The following is a 22,607-nucleotide window of genomic DNA, read 5'->3' as shown; positions in this document are numbered from 1 at the left end:
CTGGGATGGTCATTCGTGGTAACACCGCTGTTATTCACTGGGCTAGCCAGGAATATTGTCGCCTAATTTGTCCTGTTTTGCCAGTTCGGTTGCAGAACTTGGTGCGCCAGCAAAGGTGCGCGTTAAAACAGGCACAGTGATTTCTACTATAAGTAAACTACGAGAATTAGCAGAGTCGAGCTCTATACAGGTAGACTGTAAAATAAATCTGTAATTTTACACATGTTTACGCAGAAGTGACTGATAACTCTGCTGCCGGCATATGTGCCCTAAAGCAGTAATTGCACGCAACTTGTTTGAAGTGCACACTGCACAGCTCCCATAAGAAAAAGGAGAGACACTTACACTAAAGGGGTATTAAACTGCAAAAACCCAATCCGGAGCTGTGCGGTGTGTACTCCAAACGGATTTTGTGCAGTGTAAGAGTTGTACTTTTTAGAAACCCCGCGAATATTGTGCAGGTCCCGACAAAAGTTTACGGAACACGCGAGCGGTGTAAATTCTCCTCGGTACGACACCCTAGCGGTAAGCGGAAGCTGGCGAAATCAGGCCAGTTCACTGCCTCAGAGGGATGGACGACTGCGTTCTAAGCGACACACAGCGGTAGTTTCGGTATGATTACTGTTGTATGTGCCCGCAAAGTGAGTTGGATTTTACTGTTGTGCTCGCCAACAACACGTGATTCAACGATTGTTGAACCAGGGAGCTCGCCGCTATCATCGTGATAACAAGGATGAATCATAGTGGCAACACTTTACAGCGTATTGCTTTTATTGGAAAGCCATGACATGTAGACAAGAGAAAGAAAGGTATCTCGTGAACAGCTGCTTTATTATGGACGACGCGTGACGAGCTGATACACAATTGCTGACATTGATAATTGATTGATTGATAAACAACTGACGTGAGTCACGAGTTGTTGACGAGCGCAACAGTTAAATCTAACTCACTTTGCGGGCACATACAACAGTAATCATACCGAAACTACCGCTGTGTGTCGCTAAGAGCACAGTCGTCCACCCCTCTGAGGCAGTGAACTGGCCTGATTTCGCCAGCTTCCGCTTGCCGCTAGTGTGTCGTACCGAGGAGAAAATACACCGCTCGCGTGTTCCGTAAACTTTTGTCGGGACCTGTGCATTTCCAACTCAGTGCAATAGCCACCCGACAGAGACTCGGGGAAGGCACGTTGGAGGGGGACACTTGACGCCTCAAGGGGTCTTCGCGGCCAGATGCTCACTGGCAATAAATCAGTAGAGTGGGCCAAGGAAGATCCACTGTCCAAAGTTGCACGGTGCACGGATTGACAGCTTGGTTCGCAGTGGCGTATCTAGGGTGTGGCAGGTGTGGACAGGTGCCATGGGCGCCAGGTGAACAGGGGCGCCATTATGTGGTCGGGTGTGAATGTGCCAGGTCGGGCACTCAACCTGTCACATTCATAAATGATCTAAAGCAACCACCATTAGGGAGGTTGTAGTGTGAAACCTAGTGCGGACCACACGAAAACGCATCCCCAAGGACATCATGTTAACCATGTCATGTTAACCATGTTGCCACGGGCGCCGAGTAGTGGGCGGATAATTATGAGGCGCCTGGTTCGGTCTAAATTTGTAGCGACCCAGCCAGGCACAGCGTCATCTGCGCACGCCGGTCTTCGTCGGCCCCTGCGCACGCTCCCCGCTCGCTGCGCTCTTGCAATTAAACAGTTCTCGTTCCACCCTTCAACTAGAAGGTTCTCTCTCTTCCTTCACTGGTGACCCGAACGTGATTTCAACACGCAACCTTCACTGGTGACCCGAACAGCAGAACACAGCTACCATGACCTCTCCGGCGCCGACGATGCCGGACCCCGCACCGCTGGCGTCGCAACCTTCCACTCTTCATGCTGTAGCCGTGAAGATTCCGCCTTTCTGGCCAGCCGACCCGGCTCTGTGGTTCACCAACATCGAAGCGCAGTTTGCCCTCCAAGGCATATCTGCACAGCAAACAAAATTCTTTCACGTCGTTGGAGCGCTTGGCCCTAACGAAGCGTCAGAGGTCAGGGACGTCATCACCAACCCCCCAGCAGCCAACCCTTTCGACGCGTTAAAAGACGCGCTCACGAAGAGAACGACAGCCTCTGAACAGGAACGTCTGCGACAACTGCTCACAGCTGAGGTCCTCGGCGACAGGAAGCCTTCGCAGCTGCTGCGTCGGATGCAGCAGTTGTTGGGCGATAGGGCCTCATCCTTGGACGAATCCATCCTGCGCGAATTATTCCTGCAGCGGCTTCCGAACACGGTTCGCATGATACTAACAACGTCGAGCAGCGTTTCGCTCGAGGCTTTAGCGGAGATGGCGGATAAGATGATGGACATTGCGCCGCCAACTGTTTGTGCCATATCTCCACAACCCTCTGCACCATCACCGTCGGACTTCCAGGAGCTGCGTGACGAAGTCAGCCGACTACCTCACGAAAGCTCCGCGAGTTCCTCGGGCTACTAAATTTTTACAGAAGATTCGTGCCGCACTGCGCATCCACCCTCCAGCCTGTGGAAGCGTTGCTCACGGGTTCCAAAGGCCGCAATGCCCCTCTTGCCTGGACATCGCGCGCCACAGATGCCTTTTGCAGTATCAAGCAGGCTCTCGCTGAAGCCACCTTGCTGAGGCATCCAGTGCACGATGCGCCCACGGCGCTCATGGTGGACGCCTCGTCGTCGGCCGTTGGCGCTGTGCTTCAGCAACAGATCGACCACGCGTGGCAGCCGCTATCATTTTTCTCTCGGAAATTCAAAGACAGGGAAACTCGATACAGCACCTTTTCCCGTGAACTGCTTGCTGTCTTCCTTTCGGTGAAGCATTTCCGCCCGTTTCTTGAAGGTCGCGTCTTCACTATATACACCGACCACAAGCCGCTGACCCACGCGTTCACTTCATCCGGCAACAGCTACTCACCACGGGAGATTCGCCAACTTACCTTCGTGTCCGAGTTTTCCACGGACATTCGGCACGTCAGCGGTCACGACAACCCCGTGGCCGACGCTCTCAGCCGCATCAGCGCACTGTCACCACGTCTTCCTCAAGACATCAGTATTCCGCTCAGCCTAGAGACATTGGCCGACCTGCAACGCTCAGACGAAGACCTCCGCATGCTCCGCGAAAACTCTACATCGTCGCTTCGTCTCGAAGACGTCCTTCTTCCCGGTACCGCAACCACGCTTGTCTGCGATGTATCCCAGGGGCATCCACGACCCTTTGTCCCAGCAGCCCTGCGCCGGCGGGTATTTGATACCCTCCACGCACTATCGCACCCGAGCATACGCGCAACGCAGAAGTTAATCAGTGCGCGCTACGTGTGGCCCGGCATGCAAGCCGACATCAAGCACTGGACGCGTGGCTGCCAGCAGTGCCAGAGAGCTAAGATACAGCGACACACTTTTGCTCCCGTGCACCCCTTCCTTCCACCTGACACCCGCTTTGAAAAGGTCCACTTGGACATCGTGGGACCCCTCCCGCCTTGTCAAGGTCACCGATATCTACTCACGGTGGTAGACCGTTTCACGCGGTGGCCTGAGGCGGCCCCCATGCCTGATATCTCCGCCGCAACTGTCGCCGCTACCTTCACGAGCACGTGGGTTGCCCGCTTCGGAGTGCCCTCCACTATCACTACTGACCGTGGGCGGCAGTTTGAGTCGTGTCTATTCAGCGCCCTCACCACCTTACTGGGATCTCAACGCATTCGGACCACTTCCTACCATCCGGCATCAAATGGCATGGTGGAACGATTCCATCGACAACTCAAAGCCGCCTTCAAGGCACACCCCAACCCCACCTCTTGGACGGAAGTTCTTCCTGTCGTCCTGCTCGGCCTCCGTTCAGTCTTTAAGCCGGACTTGGGGTGCACCGTAGCAGAGCTCGTTTACGGCACAACTCTGCGACTACCTGGAGAATTCCTCGTGTCCCCCAAGGCTACTCCCCCGCCAGATCCAGCAGACTACGTTTCCCGGCTCAAAGCCATATTCAACCAGCTTCGCCCAGCACCCCCTCGTCAACCATGTTCCTCCAGGCTTTACGTGCACGACGACCTGGAGACGTGCACACACGTTTTCGTACGCGTCGACGCTGTCCGAAAGCCGCTACAGCCCCCTTATACTGGTCCCCATGAAGTCGTCAGCCGCACTTCCAAGTTCTTCTCCCTCATCATCAACGGCAAGCAAGAGCAAGTCTCCATCGACCGATTAAAGCCTGCATACATTGAGGCTCCTGCTGCTGACCTCACGGCTGCTCTGGTCTCCACCCCTCACTCCGTTTACCAGCCCGCCGTTCCCCGTTCAGCAAAATCCGTCCACTGGGCCCCTGTCCTGGTGACGCACCGCTCTTGCGTTTCACCAACGCGCTAAGGGGGGGAGCAGCTGTAGCGACCCAGCCAGGCACAGCGTCATCTGCGCACGCCGATCTTCGTCGGCCCCTGCGCACGCTCCCCGCTCGCTGCGCTCTTGCAATTAAACAGTTCTCGTTCCACCCTTCAACTAGAAGGTTCTCTCTCTTCCTTCAAATTCAAACTAGGCCAACCATGAGTTGGAGACGTTTGAATCGGGCTTCTGGGATTGGCGTTTGCTGGCGGGGGTTGTGTCTCAAATGTCACACTTTTAAGCGGAGGACACACGAAAATCCGGGTGTGGAAGCCGCAACGACTTTACGAAGACGAGGCGAAAGCCCCGTGACTTCAGTCGCGTATTGTCTTGTATATAGTTATGTAAATAACTATGTAAATAAAGCCCAGTTATTGTTCGAGAATACCGCCTGTCGGACGTCGCTTGGGAATATCTCCGATCTGTGAGCTACATCAACGGACCATCTTCCAGCAACAACGGAAGAAACTTTACTTGCAGCATATAGGTTACAGCGCGTATGCCGCTAACTCTTAACTACCCCAGGAATACGCACTAAGGAATTATTTAATAAGGAATAGCAAGCCGCCCTTTCTGAATGACTTTTTCTGTGGAAATAAATAGATCCCCCCCTCCCGGTAACAGTGTTAGCAGACGGTTGTGCAGTCAAATTACGGATATGTTTGCTACAAAGAGATAACCCTCAAACGTCTAAACAACGAAACACAAATTGATCAAGGAAAAAGTGCAAACGCCAGGATTCGAACCTAGGCCCTCCCGCTTTCGGTCAGGGATAAAATCAGAAGCGTCCAGGTTCGAATTCCTTTCTCCTGAGTTACTTGAATTCAACGGTCAGTCCCTTCTTGTTTGACATATCGCTCTTTTCGATTCCACCAGAGACAGATCCCTCGCCTGACTTCACGAACATTCTCATGTCACCTCGTCTCTCCAATTCCCCACCGACGAACGAATACTGTGGCCGCTCGGCCATTGGTGGTGGTGGTGGTTGTGAAAGGGCTCACCGTTATCGGCCTCACAGAGGTGGGCAACGTCACGACTGACGCCCTGGGGGAATGTGCGTCCAGGGCCGACTTCTAAGGAACTGTGCCGACATATGTCTGAAAGCGTCTGAGGAAAACCCAGGAAAAACCCCAGACAGCACAGCCGGCACCGGGACTCGAACCCGTGTACCTCCCAGTCTCGACGTGACATGGCCAGCACGCTAACCACTGAGCCACGCGAGCTGGTGCCGCTCGGCCATGCTGCTGGTGCCACGCCCACTGCAGGCTGCCAATACTGTTTGTCGTGTGCCCAGTCGTCCACCATCCACGTGTCGTCTTCGTTCTCCCCATCGTCATGGTGGTGCGAAGCTCCACCAGCACCGCATCTTAGACACCATGGTCAATGCAACTCACCACTTCAACGGACAACTTGAAGTACCCGGTACTTAAGTAGTATTTTTAAAGTACTTGTGGGCGTACTTTTCCTTTACTTTAAGTGATTCTCCTGAATGACACTTTCTATTTTACTTGAAGTAAATTTTCTGTACTTTCGCTTGAAGTACTTGAAGTATACTTCTGTGAGCTTTGCAAGCTCGTTGCATGACAGCCGGCACACCGCACCGGTCCCGCTACACCGCAGTGTCCATTGTGGTCTATTTTAGCGAGTTCGCAATGGACACGCGCCTGGAGCACAAGCTCCTCATTTCTACCAGCACCGTCCTAGCGTGAGGCCACGAACATCTGCCCGCTGGGGCATTCCATGATCGCCGGTCAGGACTCATGTAGAGGGACACCACCTCCTCTACATTTGGTGGCCCGAACTATGAACACCAAGTTCGGCGTCATTCGGCCTCTTCAACCATCCCAAATTTTGCAACAGCTTCACCGGCATGGTGCTGAGCATCACATCCTGGAAGCCTCCCAACCCAACGACGTCCTGCGTTCACGCAACGACCCGACCATTCAACTGCGACTCAACTCCTTCGAACCGGCTCATTCACACGCCACGACCTGGTCACATTTCCAAGGGCTTCTTCTGCTCGGCAAGACCACATCCAGTACTGCAGACGCCATATTGCGAAGCACATCGCCCCCCCCCCGCCCGGCACACACGCGCTTCACCGCTGCATCCGCCTTCACTCCTGCCGCACCTCGGCACTCTTCACCGCACCCCGGCGCTCTTTCGCTGCCGGCCGCGACACTCGAGCCTCGCGCTCACCTGCCGGTCGCGGCAGCCGACACCACGGCACGTTTCAGTCAGCGTCTCGGCATCTCACCACGGCTGGCACAGCCTCGCCTCGCCTCACTTACCTAACCTGGGACTCTCAGAGCTTCGGCTCCCGTGCCGGTCGCGGCACCCCAGGACCACGACACCGACAGCGACTCACACTCTTTCCCGCTCGTCTCTGGCTGACGGATCGTTGTTCCCGTTCGTCACGAGCGGTGATCATAGGTCGGCATTTTCCTAAGAATTCATTCAACATCACATCATGGTCATTTTTATGTTAAGCCCATCACATCACATCACCGTCATAAACCATCACATCACGAGCCCATCACTCAACTTCAACTTCAGAATTCATCACGTCATAACCCATCATTCAACTTCAGCTTCAGAATTCATCACATCATAACCCATCATTCAACTTCAAATTCAGAACCCATCACATCACATCACATCATTCAACTTCAAATTCAGAATCCATCACATCATAACCCATCATTCAACTTCAGAAACCATCACCGACTTCAGAGCCCATCACCAGAATTCAACTTCAGATCCCATCGCGGTTTTGAAGTTGAATTCCTATGATGGGTTCTGAAGTCGGTGATGGATTTTGAAGTTGAAGTTTGTGATGGGGTTTTGAAGTTGAATTCCTATGATGGATTCTGAAGTCGGTGATGGATTTTGAAGTTGAAGTTTGCGATGGGGCTTTGAAGTTGAATTCCTATGATGGGTTCTGAAGTCGGTGATGGATTTTGAAGTTGAAGTTTGCGATGGGGCTTTGAAGTTGAATTCCTATGATGGGTCCTGAAGTCGGTGATGGATTTTGAAGTTGAAGTTTGTGATGAGGTTTTGAAGTTGAATTCTTATGATGGGTTCTGAAGTCGGTGATGGGGTTTTGAAGGTGAACTCCAACAAATGCCCACGTTGGGTGTGCCCGGCTGCAGGATTACGACGCTAGCGTCCTGCTCGCCTGTCTTTGCGTGGGTTTCCTGGTAGTGCCGGCAAAAGCGTAAGCGAAGGAGGGTATTCTGTTTGGAGGGTGCGGTCAGTCTGCACTCGGTTGGACTTGGAAGCAGGGCGTACCAATGAAGGAGTAAAGGGAGGGATGCCGCGTTTGACCTCCGCTGTCGCATGTGAATGGCGGAAGGTGTGTTGCTTGCGCGGTAGGGTTGTTGCACAATGTTGCGCCCGTTGTTGACAGATAAGTGAGCGCATAGCACATTGCGCGTTCATGTGACTTCAGGAGACCGCTGATGGGGTTTTGAAGTTGAATACAAACGAAGGCCTACGTTGGTGTGCCCGGCTGCCCGCTGCTGGAGGATTAGGACGTTGGCGTCGTCCTCGCCCCTGTTAGCGTGGATTTCCCGGTAGTGGCGGCGAAAGCGTAAGCGGAGGAGGGGTATGCTGCTTGGAAGGTGCGGTCGCCTTGCTCTCGGTTGGGCTTGGAAGCAGGGTGCACCAAGGAAAGGGAGGGATGCAACGTTTGACCTCCGCTGTCGCATGTGAACGGCGGTGGGAGGTATGTTGCTTACGCGGTAGCGTTGGTGCACAATGTTGCGCCCGTTGTTGAAAGCTAAGTGAGCGCATAGCACATTGCAGGTTCATGTCACTTCGTACGACATCCTTGCCTGCCGGCACATTGCACGTTCATGTGACTTCGTACGACTGACTTTTCCGCTGTGCCATTTTTCACTCGTGACGCGGGGGTATTCGCTTCGACATCGCAATACATCGTGACCTGTCACTCAGTATTACATGGATTATTGTGACATGATGCATACTGACACTGGAAATAGCCGTCATGTAGAATTCACGGACCTGTGATCACCTTCACTGGACATGTTTTTACTCTCATTCTTTCATGCAATACACCACTGCAGTGATTTATCCGGAATCCCAAGCAGGGGGCGTGGTCATTATTGCAGCTACGTCATAACACCTTTACAGGTATAATTACCGACATGTCATTACAGCTGAAATAGCAAGCCCCCTTTTTTGCAGGGGGTGTCACCAAACTTTTTTTCTTTGGGGTGGGTGGTGTCACAGGGATGTAGGAGGGTCTGGATAAATCACTGACACCAAAAACTGAGAATCCGCCCTCGAAAAAGTGTAACCCATTGTATTCTTTTTCCTCCGAGGAGGGTATGTACGGACGAACACTAAGTGAATTCTTAACGACCGAGACATTTGGACCCATGTAATACATAGAGAATGTGAGGCGCGAATTGAAGTGAAGAGTGCAAGGAGCCCGGAAGACCACCAATTTACAGTCCATGAAATAGTTTCTTTTCCTCTTTCACAATCTGTGAATAAATATGTGTCGACACAGTTTACAACAAGTCCCACTCTTGATGTTTTTATTTGATGTTTGAAACAACCTCTCTTCATAATCAGTTGACTGTAGTGTTAGTCACTTTTTGAGGTAACTGCGCCAAAGTATTATGAGCAAAGTTCGAAATTTCTGTTCCGCTTCGCGTCCAAACAGGCAGGACGCACGGCGCAGGCTCCTTTCTTTTTATTTTGCTGCTGAAAAATCCGACGACAGTGACCCCGCCCCTTGCATGTGCGCGGCGCCAGCACCCTGTCTGCTCCGCCTTGTTGCAGCGCGATATACTGGATGTACGCTACCACAATTCCGACGCGCTTCTGATTTACGTCGCAGCAGAGCGTTTGGAGTTCGTGGAGTGCTTTTTTTAACGGGGAAGGTGGTATGGTCACACTTGGCAAGGTTCTATGAAATGTGCGCGGAAAATGGGAACTCTGAGAGCTTGGAATTCCAATGCTCTTTTTGTGCCCAATTGACAAGGTACATTCGGACCTTCGCTCCCAACTTCATTTCGGCACAGTAGCAAGAACTTTCATTTCTCACTTAATTTCATTTTCATAACTTGAAGGGGTAACTTCATTACATATTTAGGTAAATGACGTAACTCGTAACTAGCAACGTTTGGGTGGGAATTAACCGCCCCATCTCTGCTGAAATGTACTTTATTGGTGATGAATATCTAAGAAATAGCAGCTGCCTCCTCTGATGGAACACTTGTGTCCGATGGATGCTACACGCATGCGGAACAGATAATTCCCCAAAACATGACCTATGCACCTCAAATATATGAGACCTATAGTGACCTCTGTGTATTACATTTAAAATAAAAGACGTCCACAAAAACAATGCCAGTCCAATCTTCGCAATCGCACAAAGAAAAAAAAACAATCTCAGAAAACACAAAATAAGTCTAGTAAAACACACGTCGTCAGCACGACAGCAATCTACTGTCGTCTAGTAAAACGCGCACACGCGACCGAAGGCGGAGGCTCAAATCCAAACCCATCCAATATACAAATATACGCACAATATAGCTGTAGGCGAGCAAATAAGTCAAACAGAACAACCGCAACGTGCAGACCGCGCGACCGCAGAACGCCAAATCGCCTCTCGATCTAATCTACCGCCTACCGCTTACACTTGCAACATACAGTTGACCCGGCTACATGACATTGCCCCCCCCCCCCGCGCCCCACTACGCGAAAGAGTAACGCGTTCCAAACAGTTTCCCTCTCTGCGTCCGCCGATACACAACGACGGGGGGGGGGGGGGGAGTCCGCAGGCATCTGCAGTGTCAGGCCCACACGCCCACACCAGACAGGAAACGCGAACCGTTTATGTTCGCTCGGTGCACTCCAATACACGTTTGCCATTCACTCCGCACGCGTTCGCACAAGTAACAGTCACGACACGTGAACGTCAGACATCGACTAAACCTTATTGGCTTGAAAACCTATTATGAGGACCCCGAAACCTATCCATCATCTTCAAAATCCATCGCAGACTTCAACTTCAAAACCCATCACGCTGACTTCCCCCTCAAAACCGTTGTGCTGACTTCCAAACCCAACACACGGACTTCGACTTCCAAACCCATCACGCGGATTTTAACTTAAAAACCCATAACGCGGACTTGAGCTTCAAATCCCATCACACAGACTTCAACTTCAAAAGCCATCACGCGGACTTCAACTTCAAATCCCATCACACAGACTTCAACTTCAAAACCCATCACGCGGACTTGAACTTCAAATCCCATCATAGCCCTTCATTAAAATTCAACTTCAACTTCACATCACATCATAGCCCTTCATTCAACTTCGCTTCACATCATGCCGTTCATTGAACTTCAACTTCAACTTCACATCACATCATGCCCTTCATTCAACATCACATCATTCTCTATGAGGTGATGGTGAATGAAGTCGGTGAAGGCCATCATGAATGAATTCGCCGACCTGTGGCTGTGATTGTTCGCCAACGTGTGCCGTACTATGCACCTGTTCAACCGTGCACGTCATCCACGGCCGCCCTCGCTGTCCTCTTCCAGTGAACTCGTGGGTTTCTTCTGATTTATCGCCGCCCCGCGTCTGAGGGGGGAGTGATGTGGCGAACCGTGGACAACGACGAGGATGGACACTCGCCTGGCGCACCCGCTCCTCAGTTCTACCGGCACCGTCCTAGCGTGAGGCCACGAACATCTGTCCGCTAGGACAATCCATCATCGCCGGTCAGGACTCATGTAGAGGGACACAACCTCCTCTACACTTTACCTCAAGTATTTAGCGCCGGCAGGACTCTTTACTGTATTTACTCTATTTGAAGTACATATGTTTGCGAGTACTTAATACGTTACTTTTCCTTGTACTTTGCCGATCACTGTGTGTACGCAAGTGCAAGCGCCGCATTCGCAGCTAAATTATTCCCGCGCAAGGCTGCTTCAGGAGCTCCCACGTTATCATGAGAGACACACAATAAACTGAGACATCGCTCAATACACAGCTGAGGCCCCCAAAGAAGAACTTTGGAAGAGTTCAATCAAGAGTACGGTCAAAGCTCCAGAAACAGTGGCTCCCTCACATCGACCGCACACGAGGCGTACATATTTAACTCAGACGACCATGATTAATTAGGAACTCCCGCTGTCTACGCTCAATAATGCGGCCGAACGAGAAACTGCTCAACACCATGGAGCATCTTCACGATCTCCCAACTGAATTTCGCATAAAATATCGTATGGAACTTTCCAAATAGCCCATGAGCAACATTTAGTCCATCAAGGAAATGATCTTTTCCTGAAGGCGGCGTATCATATCTAACAAGCGACACTGAGCATATTCCAAGGCGGGGTCCTTGAGCAGCAGCCCCTGCACATTTGTTGGTATAGCGATATACACCACTCATCCTGCGACGAAGGCTCTGAGCACATTCATATGGCTATTCGATATAACCTCACTGCAAACAACACAGTAACAACGTAAGTTTTTCTCATCAAGCATAATTCATACGTACCGCATTCTTCGCCGTATGGACAGTAAAAGCCACGTAGTTGTAACTTCCTCGTCGCGGCCGTGCGCGCTGCGGCGCACGTGTGAGGGCGCGTCTTAATGACTACCGTCGTAATGCTGGATGACCGGCCGCGGACCCCTCGCGAGATATGCAACTAATAGAAACACCTCATATGACCGACCATGGCGAAATGGATGACTTTGCATGGATACTATCGTTGTCCATTGCTTAGCTGCTCCACTTAGAGTTACCGCCTACGAGCTAATGCTGTAGCACCTGTACCAACTAAGCCACGCCTCTAGTTCTGCGAATATGACTGTGCTGTTTGCACCGCTGGGAAAGTCGTTGCTGAGAATCCAGGTCTCGATGTTTCAAATATTAACGCGGAACCTCGATTCTTCAGATATCCTTGTTAAGCCACCGTTTCACAACACGAGTCAGAGTGACAAGCTCAGGAATGCTTTGGTTGTTTCCACCGAAATTCCATCGACTACTAAAGCGGAAGGCCGATCTAGACGACAGCGGCCTTGAGTCGCGAGAGCAAGGCACGGCTGTACTGCTCACCCTAAGGAATTATCCAGAAGAATAGGCTATGCCATGCACAACATTGAATATCCCGGTGTTCGTGATAAGATCACGAAAGTTCTCTGAGTGTTTTCCAGCACTCAGAAGTTTATCAGATCCCCAATCTTCAGTCTGCTGTCTGTCAACATCATCAAAACATAGGCCGCCAACTTGCCAAGACCAAATAACGGAAGTTTTTCTTTCTCTCTTTTTTCTTTCCACATTTTTCTTTTTAGAAAAATTGAAAGTTTTGAGGAGAAACCAAAAGCAAGGTGGCCGTCAAGCATCCATGAGAAGGACAGTATTTTTTAGGTATCATGGGGGAATTACAGAGAGGAGACAAAGTAGACAGCACAGACACAAAATCGGCAACGACGCACGTGTTAATTGCTCACCTTGAGCCTGTGATGAGCTTCCGTGTCTCGACAAACCCAAGGAGCTACTGCCCTTTTGACGTGTATGTATACCAATGTACACCAGCCAGCTTACGTTATCCTGCTCTGTTCAGACATTTACACCAATTATCATTGCACGTTATTCAAAAAAGAAAAGAAAAAAGAAATAAATAAAGAAAGAAAAAGCTCTTGGAGCATTCTCGCGACAGGGATGTAACACTTCGCGTTCAACGGCACCGACACGAGGCGCTGTGTCACTCTGAATCGATATCGCTGGACTATAGGAGGCGTTTCCATATTAATCGTTCGATGCTTTGCCCACATTGAGATTGGAGTGCACGTACACCAGTTGTCGCTCACGTTCCTCCTCGACCATGTCGCGTAGCTTATCATGCACAATTTCAAACTCAGACCATGGGGGGGGGGGGGGGAGGATATGTTTATTGCAAAAAGGAAAGGAGGAAAGATTAGTCAGGCGTAGGCCGACTTGCTATTCCCTTAAGAAAAAAAAAGAAAGAAGAAAAAAACAAAGAAAGAGAACAGGGGCAGTGGGTGCATCATGAGACATCAGGAAAGCCATACGATACTTTGCACTACCTTCAGACTGCTCGCCCATTGCCTGGAGTCGATTATTCACAAATGATGAAATGTTTCCAAGTGTCCATTTGTCCCGCGGACGAACCGCTCTGCGAAAGTTCGCTATGCTCACGGAGAAAATACACAAAAATATGGGTTTCGGCCTGAGGTACATTACTGCCTTCTGAAAACGAAACCCAAACTGACATTGCGTAACGTAAAGTATACGGCTAAAAAATTCTGGTCGGAATTTGTGCAGGTTTTTCCCACTTTGAGCCCTTTGAAAAGAAAAATAAATAAAGCGAGAAGAAAACAGTTTTCCTCGAACTTGGCAATTGCTTCGACCGTTTACACCTCCATGCATGAATCAAACGAAGAGGGGAAAGAATCAGGTTTCCCTTTCGATCTAGCAAAAAAGGTTTTTATTCTTTTCACTTTTGCTGGGCATGAAGCTCACCGGACACGTGCATTGCGCCCCGTATGCACTTTTCCCTGAGTGACAAAACAAAAATCACGTAGGCAGTAAGGCTGCAACCTTCTCCCCATAGCGTGCAGCACAATGTACTGAAGATGCATACATAGCATGAAGTACATAGCATTGGACGGGTAGTTCAAGGTTTTCTCTTGATGTTCACCCAATGTGGTGGAATGAAGGATGGAACTCGTGAGACTCCTTACAGTCAACCCTTATGCACTTCAGCTTTCACTACATTGTTCTGCTGTAAGGCTCAGTCTATATACATATATTTTTGTCAACATAGTTTAAATTAACTTGCCTTTCATTTCAATGAAGTTACTGATATATTCTAGATAGTTTCGACATGTCAGCGCTGCGGCCTTCTTTTTAGTGCATAATTTGGTGGTTGTCGATCGAGTTTCACAAGCCCTTTGAAGCCCTAGTTTCGTGTCCAGACGTCAAAGGTTTCGCAATCGCTGAAGGGCATGATATGATACACAGGCATGTTTTGTGTGCCTTTCAAACTAACATTTCAGATTACAGTATGCCTTCTCTATATATATGCTTGTATTGCGTATCATAAATGCGAGATCGTACCGAAACTGTCTGTCCGCGCTTCGCTTCATTTCTGCACTTCAGCATGCTGCGAGCAATTCTTATTAGCCAATGCACACAGTTCTTCAAAAAAGACAAAAACTTGTACATGTACACTTCTGACGGTCTTGTACTGTTCAGTGAGTATTCCAATCACACTTCATCACACCAAGAAAACCAACAACTGTCAAGGAGGAAAACATTTTCACCGTGCCGTTCACACAATCATCCGTATAGTGTCAAAATAACAACACCGCCGTCCCTTTAAATGCCTTCTTAAGATCACTTTGTCAAACGACGCTTTACCGCCAGCGCCGCAGTCCTTAGGTGAAGAAGATATCTTCCCATTTCGCAGTCTCCTCACACATATCTCCTTTCAGGTAAATTTTTCCAGTTGTACTGCTCGTTGCACCGCCAGGAGCGTTGAACTATAAGTAACGACGTGCACATGTCCGACAAGATGTCTAATATGACGATGGAACGCGAAATGAACACCACCAGAATGGACTCGGCAACACAGATGACACAAAGCGTCCATGGCGCACCATGTTGTCACTAGCTATCACGTCTGGTGTCTTAACGATGCCTTCGATCTCAGCGTGATAGGTAAGTCATTTGGGTAATCTTGTTGCTAGGAGATCGCAGTCCTGGTACCAGTGTCATGCGTAGTAATGCCCCAAGCCGTTTGCTCTGTGGCTGGAATGAGACAAGGAGTGACCAGAGAGGTTTGGGTAGAGGTTACACGGCCCAGAAGCTCCTGTTGTCCAATAAGGACTCCGCACTGCAGCTGCAGAAGGTGGTAAGCCGACAGTTGGCGCTTGTGTTCCAATGTAGTTGCTACGGTAGTGAGGCAAGAAAAGTTCGGTCTGCAGACGGTAGGCGGCTGATGTCTCCGTCGTTGGTGGCTGCTGTGCTTGTGTAAGGCCATGGAAATCGAACTTGTACGCGTACCTTTTGCCGTGAACTTTGGTCATTATGTTCTTATCATAGTAGTACCGTAGAGCTCGACTCAGCTTGTCGTAGTTCATGTTAGGCTTGCTCTTGCGTTCACCCCACCGTCTCGCGACCTCGTCGGGGTCGATCAGCTTAAATTCGCCGTTTTGGCCTTCCCATGTAATACAGTTCGCGTTGCTGCTGTCAGACAGAAGTTCAAGGAGAAATTGCCACAGCTGGATTTGACCGCTTCCTGCAAAATGAGTTTAAGAGTGATCATGTTCTAAATCCTTGTGAAAATGAGATGCCGCAAAATATCAGACTTGTAATAAAATCTCGCTAGATGCACAGAAAGCAACGAAATATGAGCAAAACGTATTTGTGGAGAGTGCCATATTCTGTATTCGCTCCGAGATCGACCTATAGTGGCGACACTGTCAGCTTTGTAGTGTAGATAACACGCCGACCGATGTTCGGGGTTGATGGTTATTTTCCGTAATTCTTGTGTATATTCTCTGAAAGATCACTTGTGCCGCGATGGTACGATACTGTTCGGTTCCCCGATGCTCCACCTACTGCACTGAACGCGGAATAAACGTGTAAAAGCAAACGACACGTGGAAACTATCCACACTAGGGTAGTTCATCGTTTCTCCGCAGCGCGCCGACACCGTTTTCGCACCGACATTCGCTCGATCGTGATCGTGAGAGATCGTGAGAGAAAATCGTGCCGTTGTCCACACCGAAGCTATCCAGCTGCTCCGGCTCCGGCCCTAGCGTGAATTGTTCCGTAATGCAATTCAGTTTATACGAACACTTCCCTGGTCAAAGTTTTCGAAAAGTTGTAAAAGGTTGCTGCATAAGAAAAAAACTCCGGTGAATGGGTCATGACGCTGGAAGTCTGCATTGGAATGACGAGCTTTGCGTATTGGCTAGTAAGTCTACGATTTCACATCTTTCGTCCACGTTCCTTCGCGTATATACTATAAAGAGATACGAAAGGGTCACGTCAGGAAAACCTAATATAATCGCTGCGGAAGGTACTGCAACGTCTACAAGGTCCTTACAAAATATTTTTTTTAACTTTCATGCAACAGCTCATAATGAATTCACTCAAAATCATATGAACATTAGTCCCATGCCATCCGCTTGAAATCATACGACCCAGGCTCGATTCCTGGCGTCAGCACCTCTTTTCCCTGAGTCGTTTGAATCCGCTTACAACGCTTGGAAGAAGAAAAAAAAAAGGAGAGAAATTGAACTCGTCTCCCGTTAGGTTCTGCTACTCAACTTACATACTCAACACCGCTTAAAATACTCAACACCGAATCATATGATTTTTAGAACCCTCACGACGGGATACGTATCACCGCATAATAAACATAAGCGCTATGTCAACGCACGTGCATCCTATATCGGAAGTATAACGGATGAGGGAACACCCACCCCATCGGGGATCCGAGCTGGACTGATACGAATCCCACAGCAAAGCAGGGACCTGAATCCGCTCTGGTCTTCATGGGTCATAATGTGAGGACCTTCATGGGTCCTCAAACAGCAAAGAACCGTGACTAAAACGGGCAGCTCGTCGGCAAAGCAGCGAGTCTACAGAACTCGACTACCGTGTATAAGTGATCCCAGCTTTTTACATTAACCAAAGGCCAGACTGACTTTATGAGAGGTCCTTACAGCGGCAGAGTGGGGTAGAGGAGAGGGAAAGGAAAAAGAAGCTGGGATTTTACGGACCTCTTAATGGGCCCACAATGATATGTAAATATGGCTCACCGGTGATATACACGCGTATGGCACAGCACGCGCATAAAGTGCTTTTTAAACTGAGACGAAAAAGAAAGGAGGAACCGTTCCTGGTCAGAAGAGGCTTAAAACGTCTCTTGGAGTGCTTTGAAAGCGGGGGACCGTTTAAGTGGGCCGTTGTCATGGTGGTGAACTTTGGAAGGCTGATATGGGGACGTGACTTTGATGCATTAGTGTGGTAACAAAGCACGGAGCACGGGACGGCGGGCGTGGTAATTTTAGGTGGTTAATGTGAGGACAATGTGAGTACGGAAAGTGATAACCATCTCAAAATGCATGCGTGAAATTTCGTGTGCTGCCTGATGACTTGTGCGTCACCAGCATCAACATCTCGTGTACGCCAGCATCTAACGGACGACGTCGCATCAGAAAAATGCCACATACGCTCTGCAAAAATGACACCATCGTGTACAAATCAGTATTTCCCGCCTCCAAATTACATAGTTGACACGTGCCCTCCTCAGGATATGCTCCTCTAGAAACAGACATGTACTTGATGCTGATACGCTCATAGGTGTACTGTTCGTACAATTGTACAGGTCGTACCAGGATGAACAAGAACATGACTCAAATTTGCAACTTACCTTGAGAGGCGAACCTTGCACTGGCAGCGCGGAACATTTGAAACGAATCTGAAATGGAGGTTGGTATAATTTGAAGTTCATGTTTTTATGTGGCGTGTTATTTATCTATTCACGAGCAGTGGGTGAGCTTCGTCTACGTTTTTCGATATTATGACTGAGAAACCAACACACACAAAAAAAAGAAAAAAGGAAAGGAAAGGAAACAGAATGCACAGACGTGGCAACGTTTGTCTGTCTAACGCTCACCAGGTGTGGGAGACCGCTGCGGCGACTGAGGATCAGATTTCGATGAAGTCGACAGGGGTTGGCCACCGAAACCTGTGGAAAGAACAACAAGAAAGTGAAGCACCCAAAGCACACTCCGACGGGATTCCCAATGGCTTCGCGGTCCTGATTAGCAGCTGTCGTTCATGTCACTCAAAGCGTGAGAGAAAGAGGGAAAAAAAAGAACAAAACGGCGCCAGGGTGACCATAGGGTGTCGTTCTCTCAAACAGCTCGCTCTTTAGAACAAAGAAGTCAATGAGGTCTGTGATGGTATTAGTATATCGGAAGGAAATAATAGGGTACCAAAGTTTTTTGGTTCCCCCAGGAGACGGTGTCGTCATTGCGCATTCTACAAAACGCTGTTTGGGTCAACTGCCCCGCTCACCCGCCCCCGACCTGATAAGGAAACAATACAAACTCTGTCGTTGTATTACAGAGCGAACTTAGTGAGAGTCAACTTGGTACGACTGTCTTCCTGAGCGATAAACGCTTGGTATTATCCGTTCCTCAGCAACCTAAGTCAGATAAAATGCTTACACGGTGAAACCGATGTCTGGTGGTCGTATCCTCCATTTGCGGGAGAGCTCGTTGGCCAACCAGTTTTCCGTAGGGCCTCCGAGTAAGAAGTTTGATCTGTAAACGTGCAAAACACATTCGCATTAGGCATAGAGTTTCATCTTCAATAACAGTCGCCCGCGAAAAAATATTTAAAAAAAATAAAACACAAACCCAATTCTTGTAGACAATAAGCATATTATTCATCACGTGTCCTCTAAGAAGCACGTCATATCCCCCCCCCCCCAGAACCACAAGAAACAAATCTATTGCATCCACAACCGACGCGAACAGGCACTTTAGCTGCTCCGCTGCACCTTGTATTGGTAGCCTCGGAAAATCGCTGCATTCGGTGCCGGTGCTGCTTGAGGAGTATTAATTGTGACTCTTTCCTGGCGGTTTTACCTTGAGGGCTGCCACTAACATATTATATGCGAAGAAAACTACAAAAAGACGAACGATTTGCAGGGAGAAAAACAAAACGAAACCGTGTACACTTGTGCATAAATGCGTAAATGCCCATACAAGTATGGTTCCCATTCAGAAAACACTGCAATAAAGTGCTGACGACAATGCGCGTACTAGAACATTACAGGCCGCACCTACGTTCACCTATTTCATCTCAGAGCGAAGTAATTACGATGAATTATCTGATCAGGCCCAGGCGTCGAGCAAATGCTCCTAAACAGTTGCAGTTTCGGCCATTACATCCTGAACCCTTTGGTGACATTTCTCTCACGACAAAGCGTATGACAATGCAGTGCCCGTGCCACGTTTGCACATGAAAAATGACATTATCCTCTAGCATGATTCAGGATCTCGAATGTCGTTATTTACGAAGGTCGTGCCACGCGTCCCTTTCCAATGACATTAAACGCCATGATGAAGATGCGCCACATTACTCAAGTAAAACATGTGTGCGATGCTACTTTAAAATATTAAACGGAGTTCACAGTTTCAAAATGCATTTATATTTGAAAAGTAATAATCTCGAGTTGACTGTAATGTGGATCAGTTTTATACGATCTAAAATTGTCACTCTACACATTGAAACGAGAGAAGGCAATGGGCGAATGAGTTGTGGCGTACCCATTAAGCAGAAAATGGCGAACGCCGTTACAACTTTCCGTGTGGCGCCGCGCGAGGATAATAAAAACTTAACGCATTAAGCACTTAATGGCATTTTCTGCCCGTGTGGCACGGGTATAAAGCCCCAAAAGTGGAAAAGTATAAACAACACACGACATTACTACTTATTCATCACAGGAAAGTACCTTTTACGGGGCGAGTTCAGTCAGTTCCAAGATATTACGGTATTTAAAAAAAGTAGGAAATCATAATCATTGCATCATGAGCTAAAAAATCGGTTGGGCAATATACTGAGGATAGAACAACAGTGTATTTTTCTCCTTTTTTTTTTTCTTTTTGACACTGTTGCGATGGAACGTGTTGCATCCGGCACTCCCGTCTAGTATACTAGCTTGTGCCGCCAGAGCTACATTTCGAAAGTCTTTTAATGCTTCCTTCAATATTCTAGGGTTGCCTTCGAACAAATGCGATGACAACGGTGGGGACTAAGAAATGGGTTAACATTTTTTAATCAGTTTGTCGGCCAGAGAAAAGGGTGTCTCGATGAAATTGTCTTTTGCAGTGCAAATATCTGTTTTGACTTCCACTAAACGGAAAGCTGCGATGGTGATAGAATTTGTGCAGAAAGAATAAGCAGTTCTAGACCCCACTTGGCTCGAAGGTTAATGGATGTTTCCAACCATCGAGGTGCGCTTTAACATATCACGTTTCTCTTAATCCGCATTGATGCATGTGCACTCTAGATATCATGATGCAGTAAGCCTGCTGTCTGAAAACAGCTTATTCCTCTTCTTTGTTTTATTTTTGTAACTTCTGTGGCAGTGCAGCAGAAACTGAGACCACAAGATACGGGTTCTAAGTTCAGAAACGATTTTCTATCACGTAGGTTATCATTATTATTATTATTTGGCAATGCAGAAATCTTGTAGATTCTGTAAACAACTGGTTTTTCGACGAGACTGTGTGTAAGTGGAAATCTCAAATAATATCTACTCACAGCTAGTCATTCTTGTCTGTGCAATGATATAGGGTACGCAGAGACTTTATACATGTGATTCACGGCGTGGGTGCGTGGATGTCTGAGGATATCTACAATGCGCAATGGAATATCCCAGTGTTGGGGTAACTCGTTACTGTAACTAAGCCACTTTTCTTCGGTAGCTATTAAAATAACTCGTTGCTTTTGAGTTCCAGCAACTTCTTGAGGAACTCGTTCCTTTTTTCGGTAACTTTGTCAAAGTAACCTGGGGTAAGTTCCAAGCTCCTTTTGTTCGATTCTGGTATGCAAATATCGCAAGCTGCGTCCTCCGTCGTACGTGCACGGCGCGTGTGACCTCTTTCCTGTGGTTGTAATGTATGGTAAGCGCTACAAATTTAATGCCGCTTAGTAAGCGACCAGCTGGTAAGGCTGAAGTACCTTCGTTTAATTGTCAACAAACAGATCAATTTAAATTCATCGTTATGCTTTAATTTTGCGGAACCTTCTCCACTGCGGAGTGCACACTTTCTGAGTATTGTGCCCTTCAGCCCGAACATAGATGTTCTAAATATAGTTTCTTTTTTTCTTTTTTCACGCACAATATGCTTATGGAATTCATTTCACCACATTACCGCCAGCAATGGGGTATAGTATATCGCCCGTGACGATGAAACTCCCCAATCATCATCATTAAATAAAGTTCTTGTTGTTGTTGTTGGAATTTAATTCACTGTGCTGACAGGACTATATTCCCACGAAGGATTTTCTGTACCATGCAAGCCTGCTCCTACGATCCAAAAGAAAGGAAGCATGCACTGTATTATGTAAGCGTTCAATCAGTATTCGATGTAGTATCTAAACAAATCTACACGACTGTTTAAACGAGATAAATGGGCTTGCTGGATACGCAGGAACGTCTTATTTTGTCTAAACGTCACATAAATAAAATCTAAAAGAACCGTTCACAGCAAGAAATTTACGGCATACAGATGAATCGCCTTCGTCCAGTAATATACCTGAACGGATATGGCAGTCACATTGTTCGTCCTACATATTACCATATCCAGTTATACGGTGTCATGTGATCAATATGTCGATATATGAGCATTCCAGGACATGTAGTGGGACATTTTCATATTAGTGTATTGATATATGTTCACTTTGAACTCAGTTAAGTAACTCACTCGCTCTTCTAACACGTCAGCGACAGCATGTTCTGTCAAGCACCCCAATTCACCCTATCATTCACACGTTGTAGTGTTACTACAAAACAAACCATATGTGAAATCATATTTGTGTTATCGCATAATAACTTAACGTAATTTTCCTCAAAGGCTAAACGAAACGGCAGAATCACGTACGTAACTACGAATGTTATTGGAGAGTTTTAGTACTGCGTACGCAGGGCGACTGCGTACGCTACAACTAAAACCCTGTGTTATCGTGCAAAACGAGCAAGCAAAGTCTATCAGGTAGTAAGAAGCAACAACCTTACCGGCGTACAGCATGGCTCAAGGCCACAGCCGAAAGGCGAGCTTTTCCACACAACACTCCCGTTCGACGGCAAAGCCGACGTCGCTGGTTCACTCCGGAGATCTTTTCCGTCAAGCTCTCGGAAAGATAGGCTCGCAGGAAGTGAAACAGCACTCACAAAGAAAATTTGCCCAAGAGAACGCAACAGTTGTGGCCTCTCATCTGTACAGAAATATTGTCTAACCGACACCAGGGCACACGACCGAGAGGAAGCGGATAGCTGCGCACAAAGAGCCAACAAAGAAAAGAGACCTTTGAAGGCGTTAGTTTACTTTCCTGCCTTTGAATAAGTCCGCGGGTTATGATGATGATGTCTAAATAGCGAACAAACAGCGATC

General features: G+C 48.3%; 1 protein-coding gene and 1 long non-coding RNA gene across 4 annotated transcripts in view; one reads left to right on the top strand and one right to left on the bottom strand.

Annotated features, from left to right (window-relative positions):
- Window positions 1–22,607, top strand: part of LOC135385941 (uncharacterized) — a 206,655-nt gene that overhangs the window by 90,031 nt on the left and 94,017 nt on the right. The window lies entirely within an intron of this gene.
- The window catches only part of LOC135385937 (retroviral integration site protein Fli-1 homolog), a 55,487-nt gene continuing 46,751 nt past the window's right edge, over window positions 13,872–22,607 (bottom strand). For all 3 annotated transcript variants that reach the window (XM_064615569.1, XM_064615570.1, XM_064615571.1), the window contains exons 5-8: window positions 18,651–18,746; window positions 18,095–18,166; window positions 17,849–17,896; window positions 13,872–15,703 (exon numbers count right to left, since the gene is read on the bottom strand). In XM_064615569.1, the coding sequence (XP_064471639.1) occupies window positions 15,177–15,703; window positions 17,849–17,896; window positions 18,095–18,166; window positions 18,651–18,746 (743 nt within the window). In that variant the 3' untranslated portion in view covers window positions 13,872–15,176. The remainder of the gene's footprint in view (window positions 15,704–17,848; window positions 17,897–18,094; window positions 18,167–18,650; window positions 18,747–22,607) is intronic.

Source organism: Ornithodoros turicata, chromosome 2, assembly GCF_037126465.1.
Source record: "Ornithodoros turicata isolate Travis chromosome 2, ASM3712646v1, whole genome shotgun sequence".
Lineage (NCBI taxonomy): Eukaryota > Metazoa > Arthropoda > Arachnida > Ixodida > Argasidae > Ornithodoros > Ornithodoros turicata.
The sequence above is the reverse complement of the archived record's forward strand: the minus strand, read 5'-3'. Positions and strand labels throughout refer to the sequence as shown.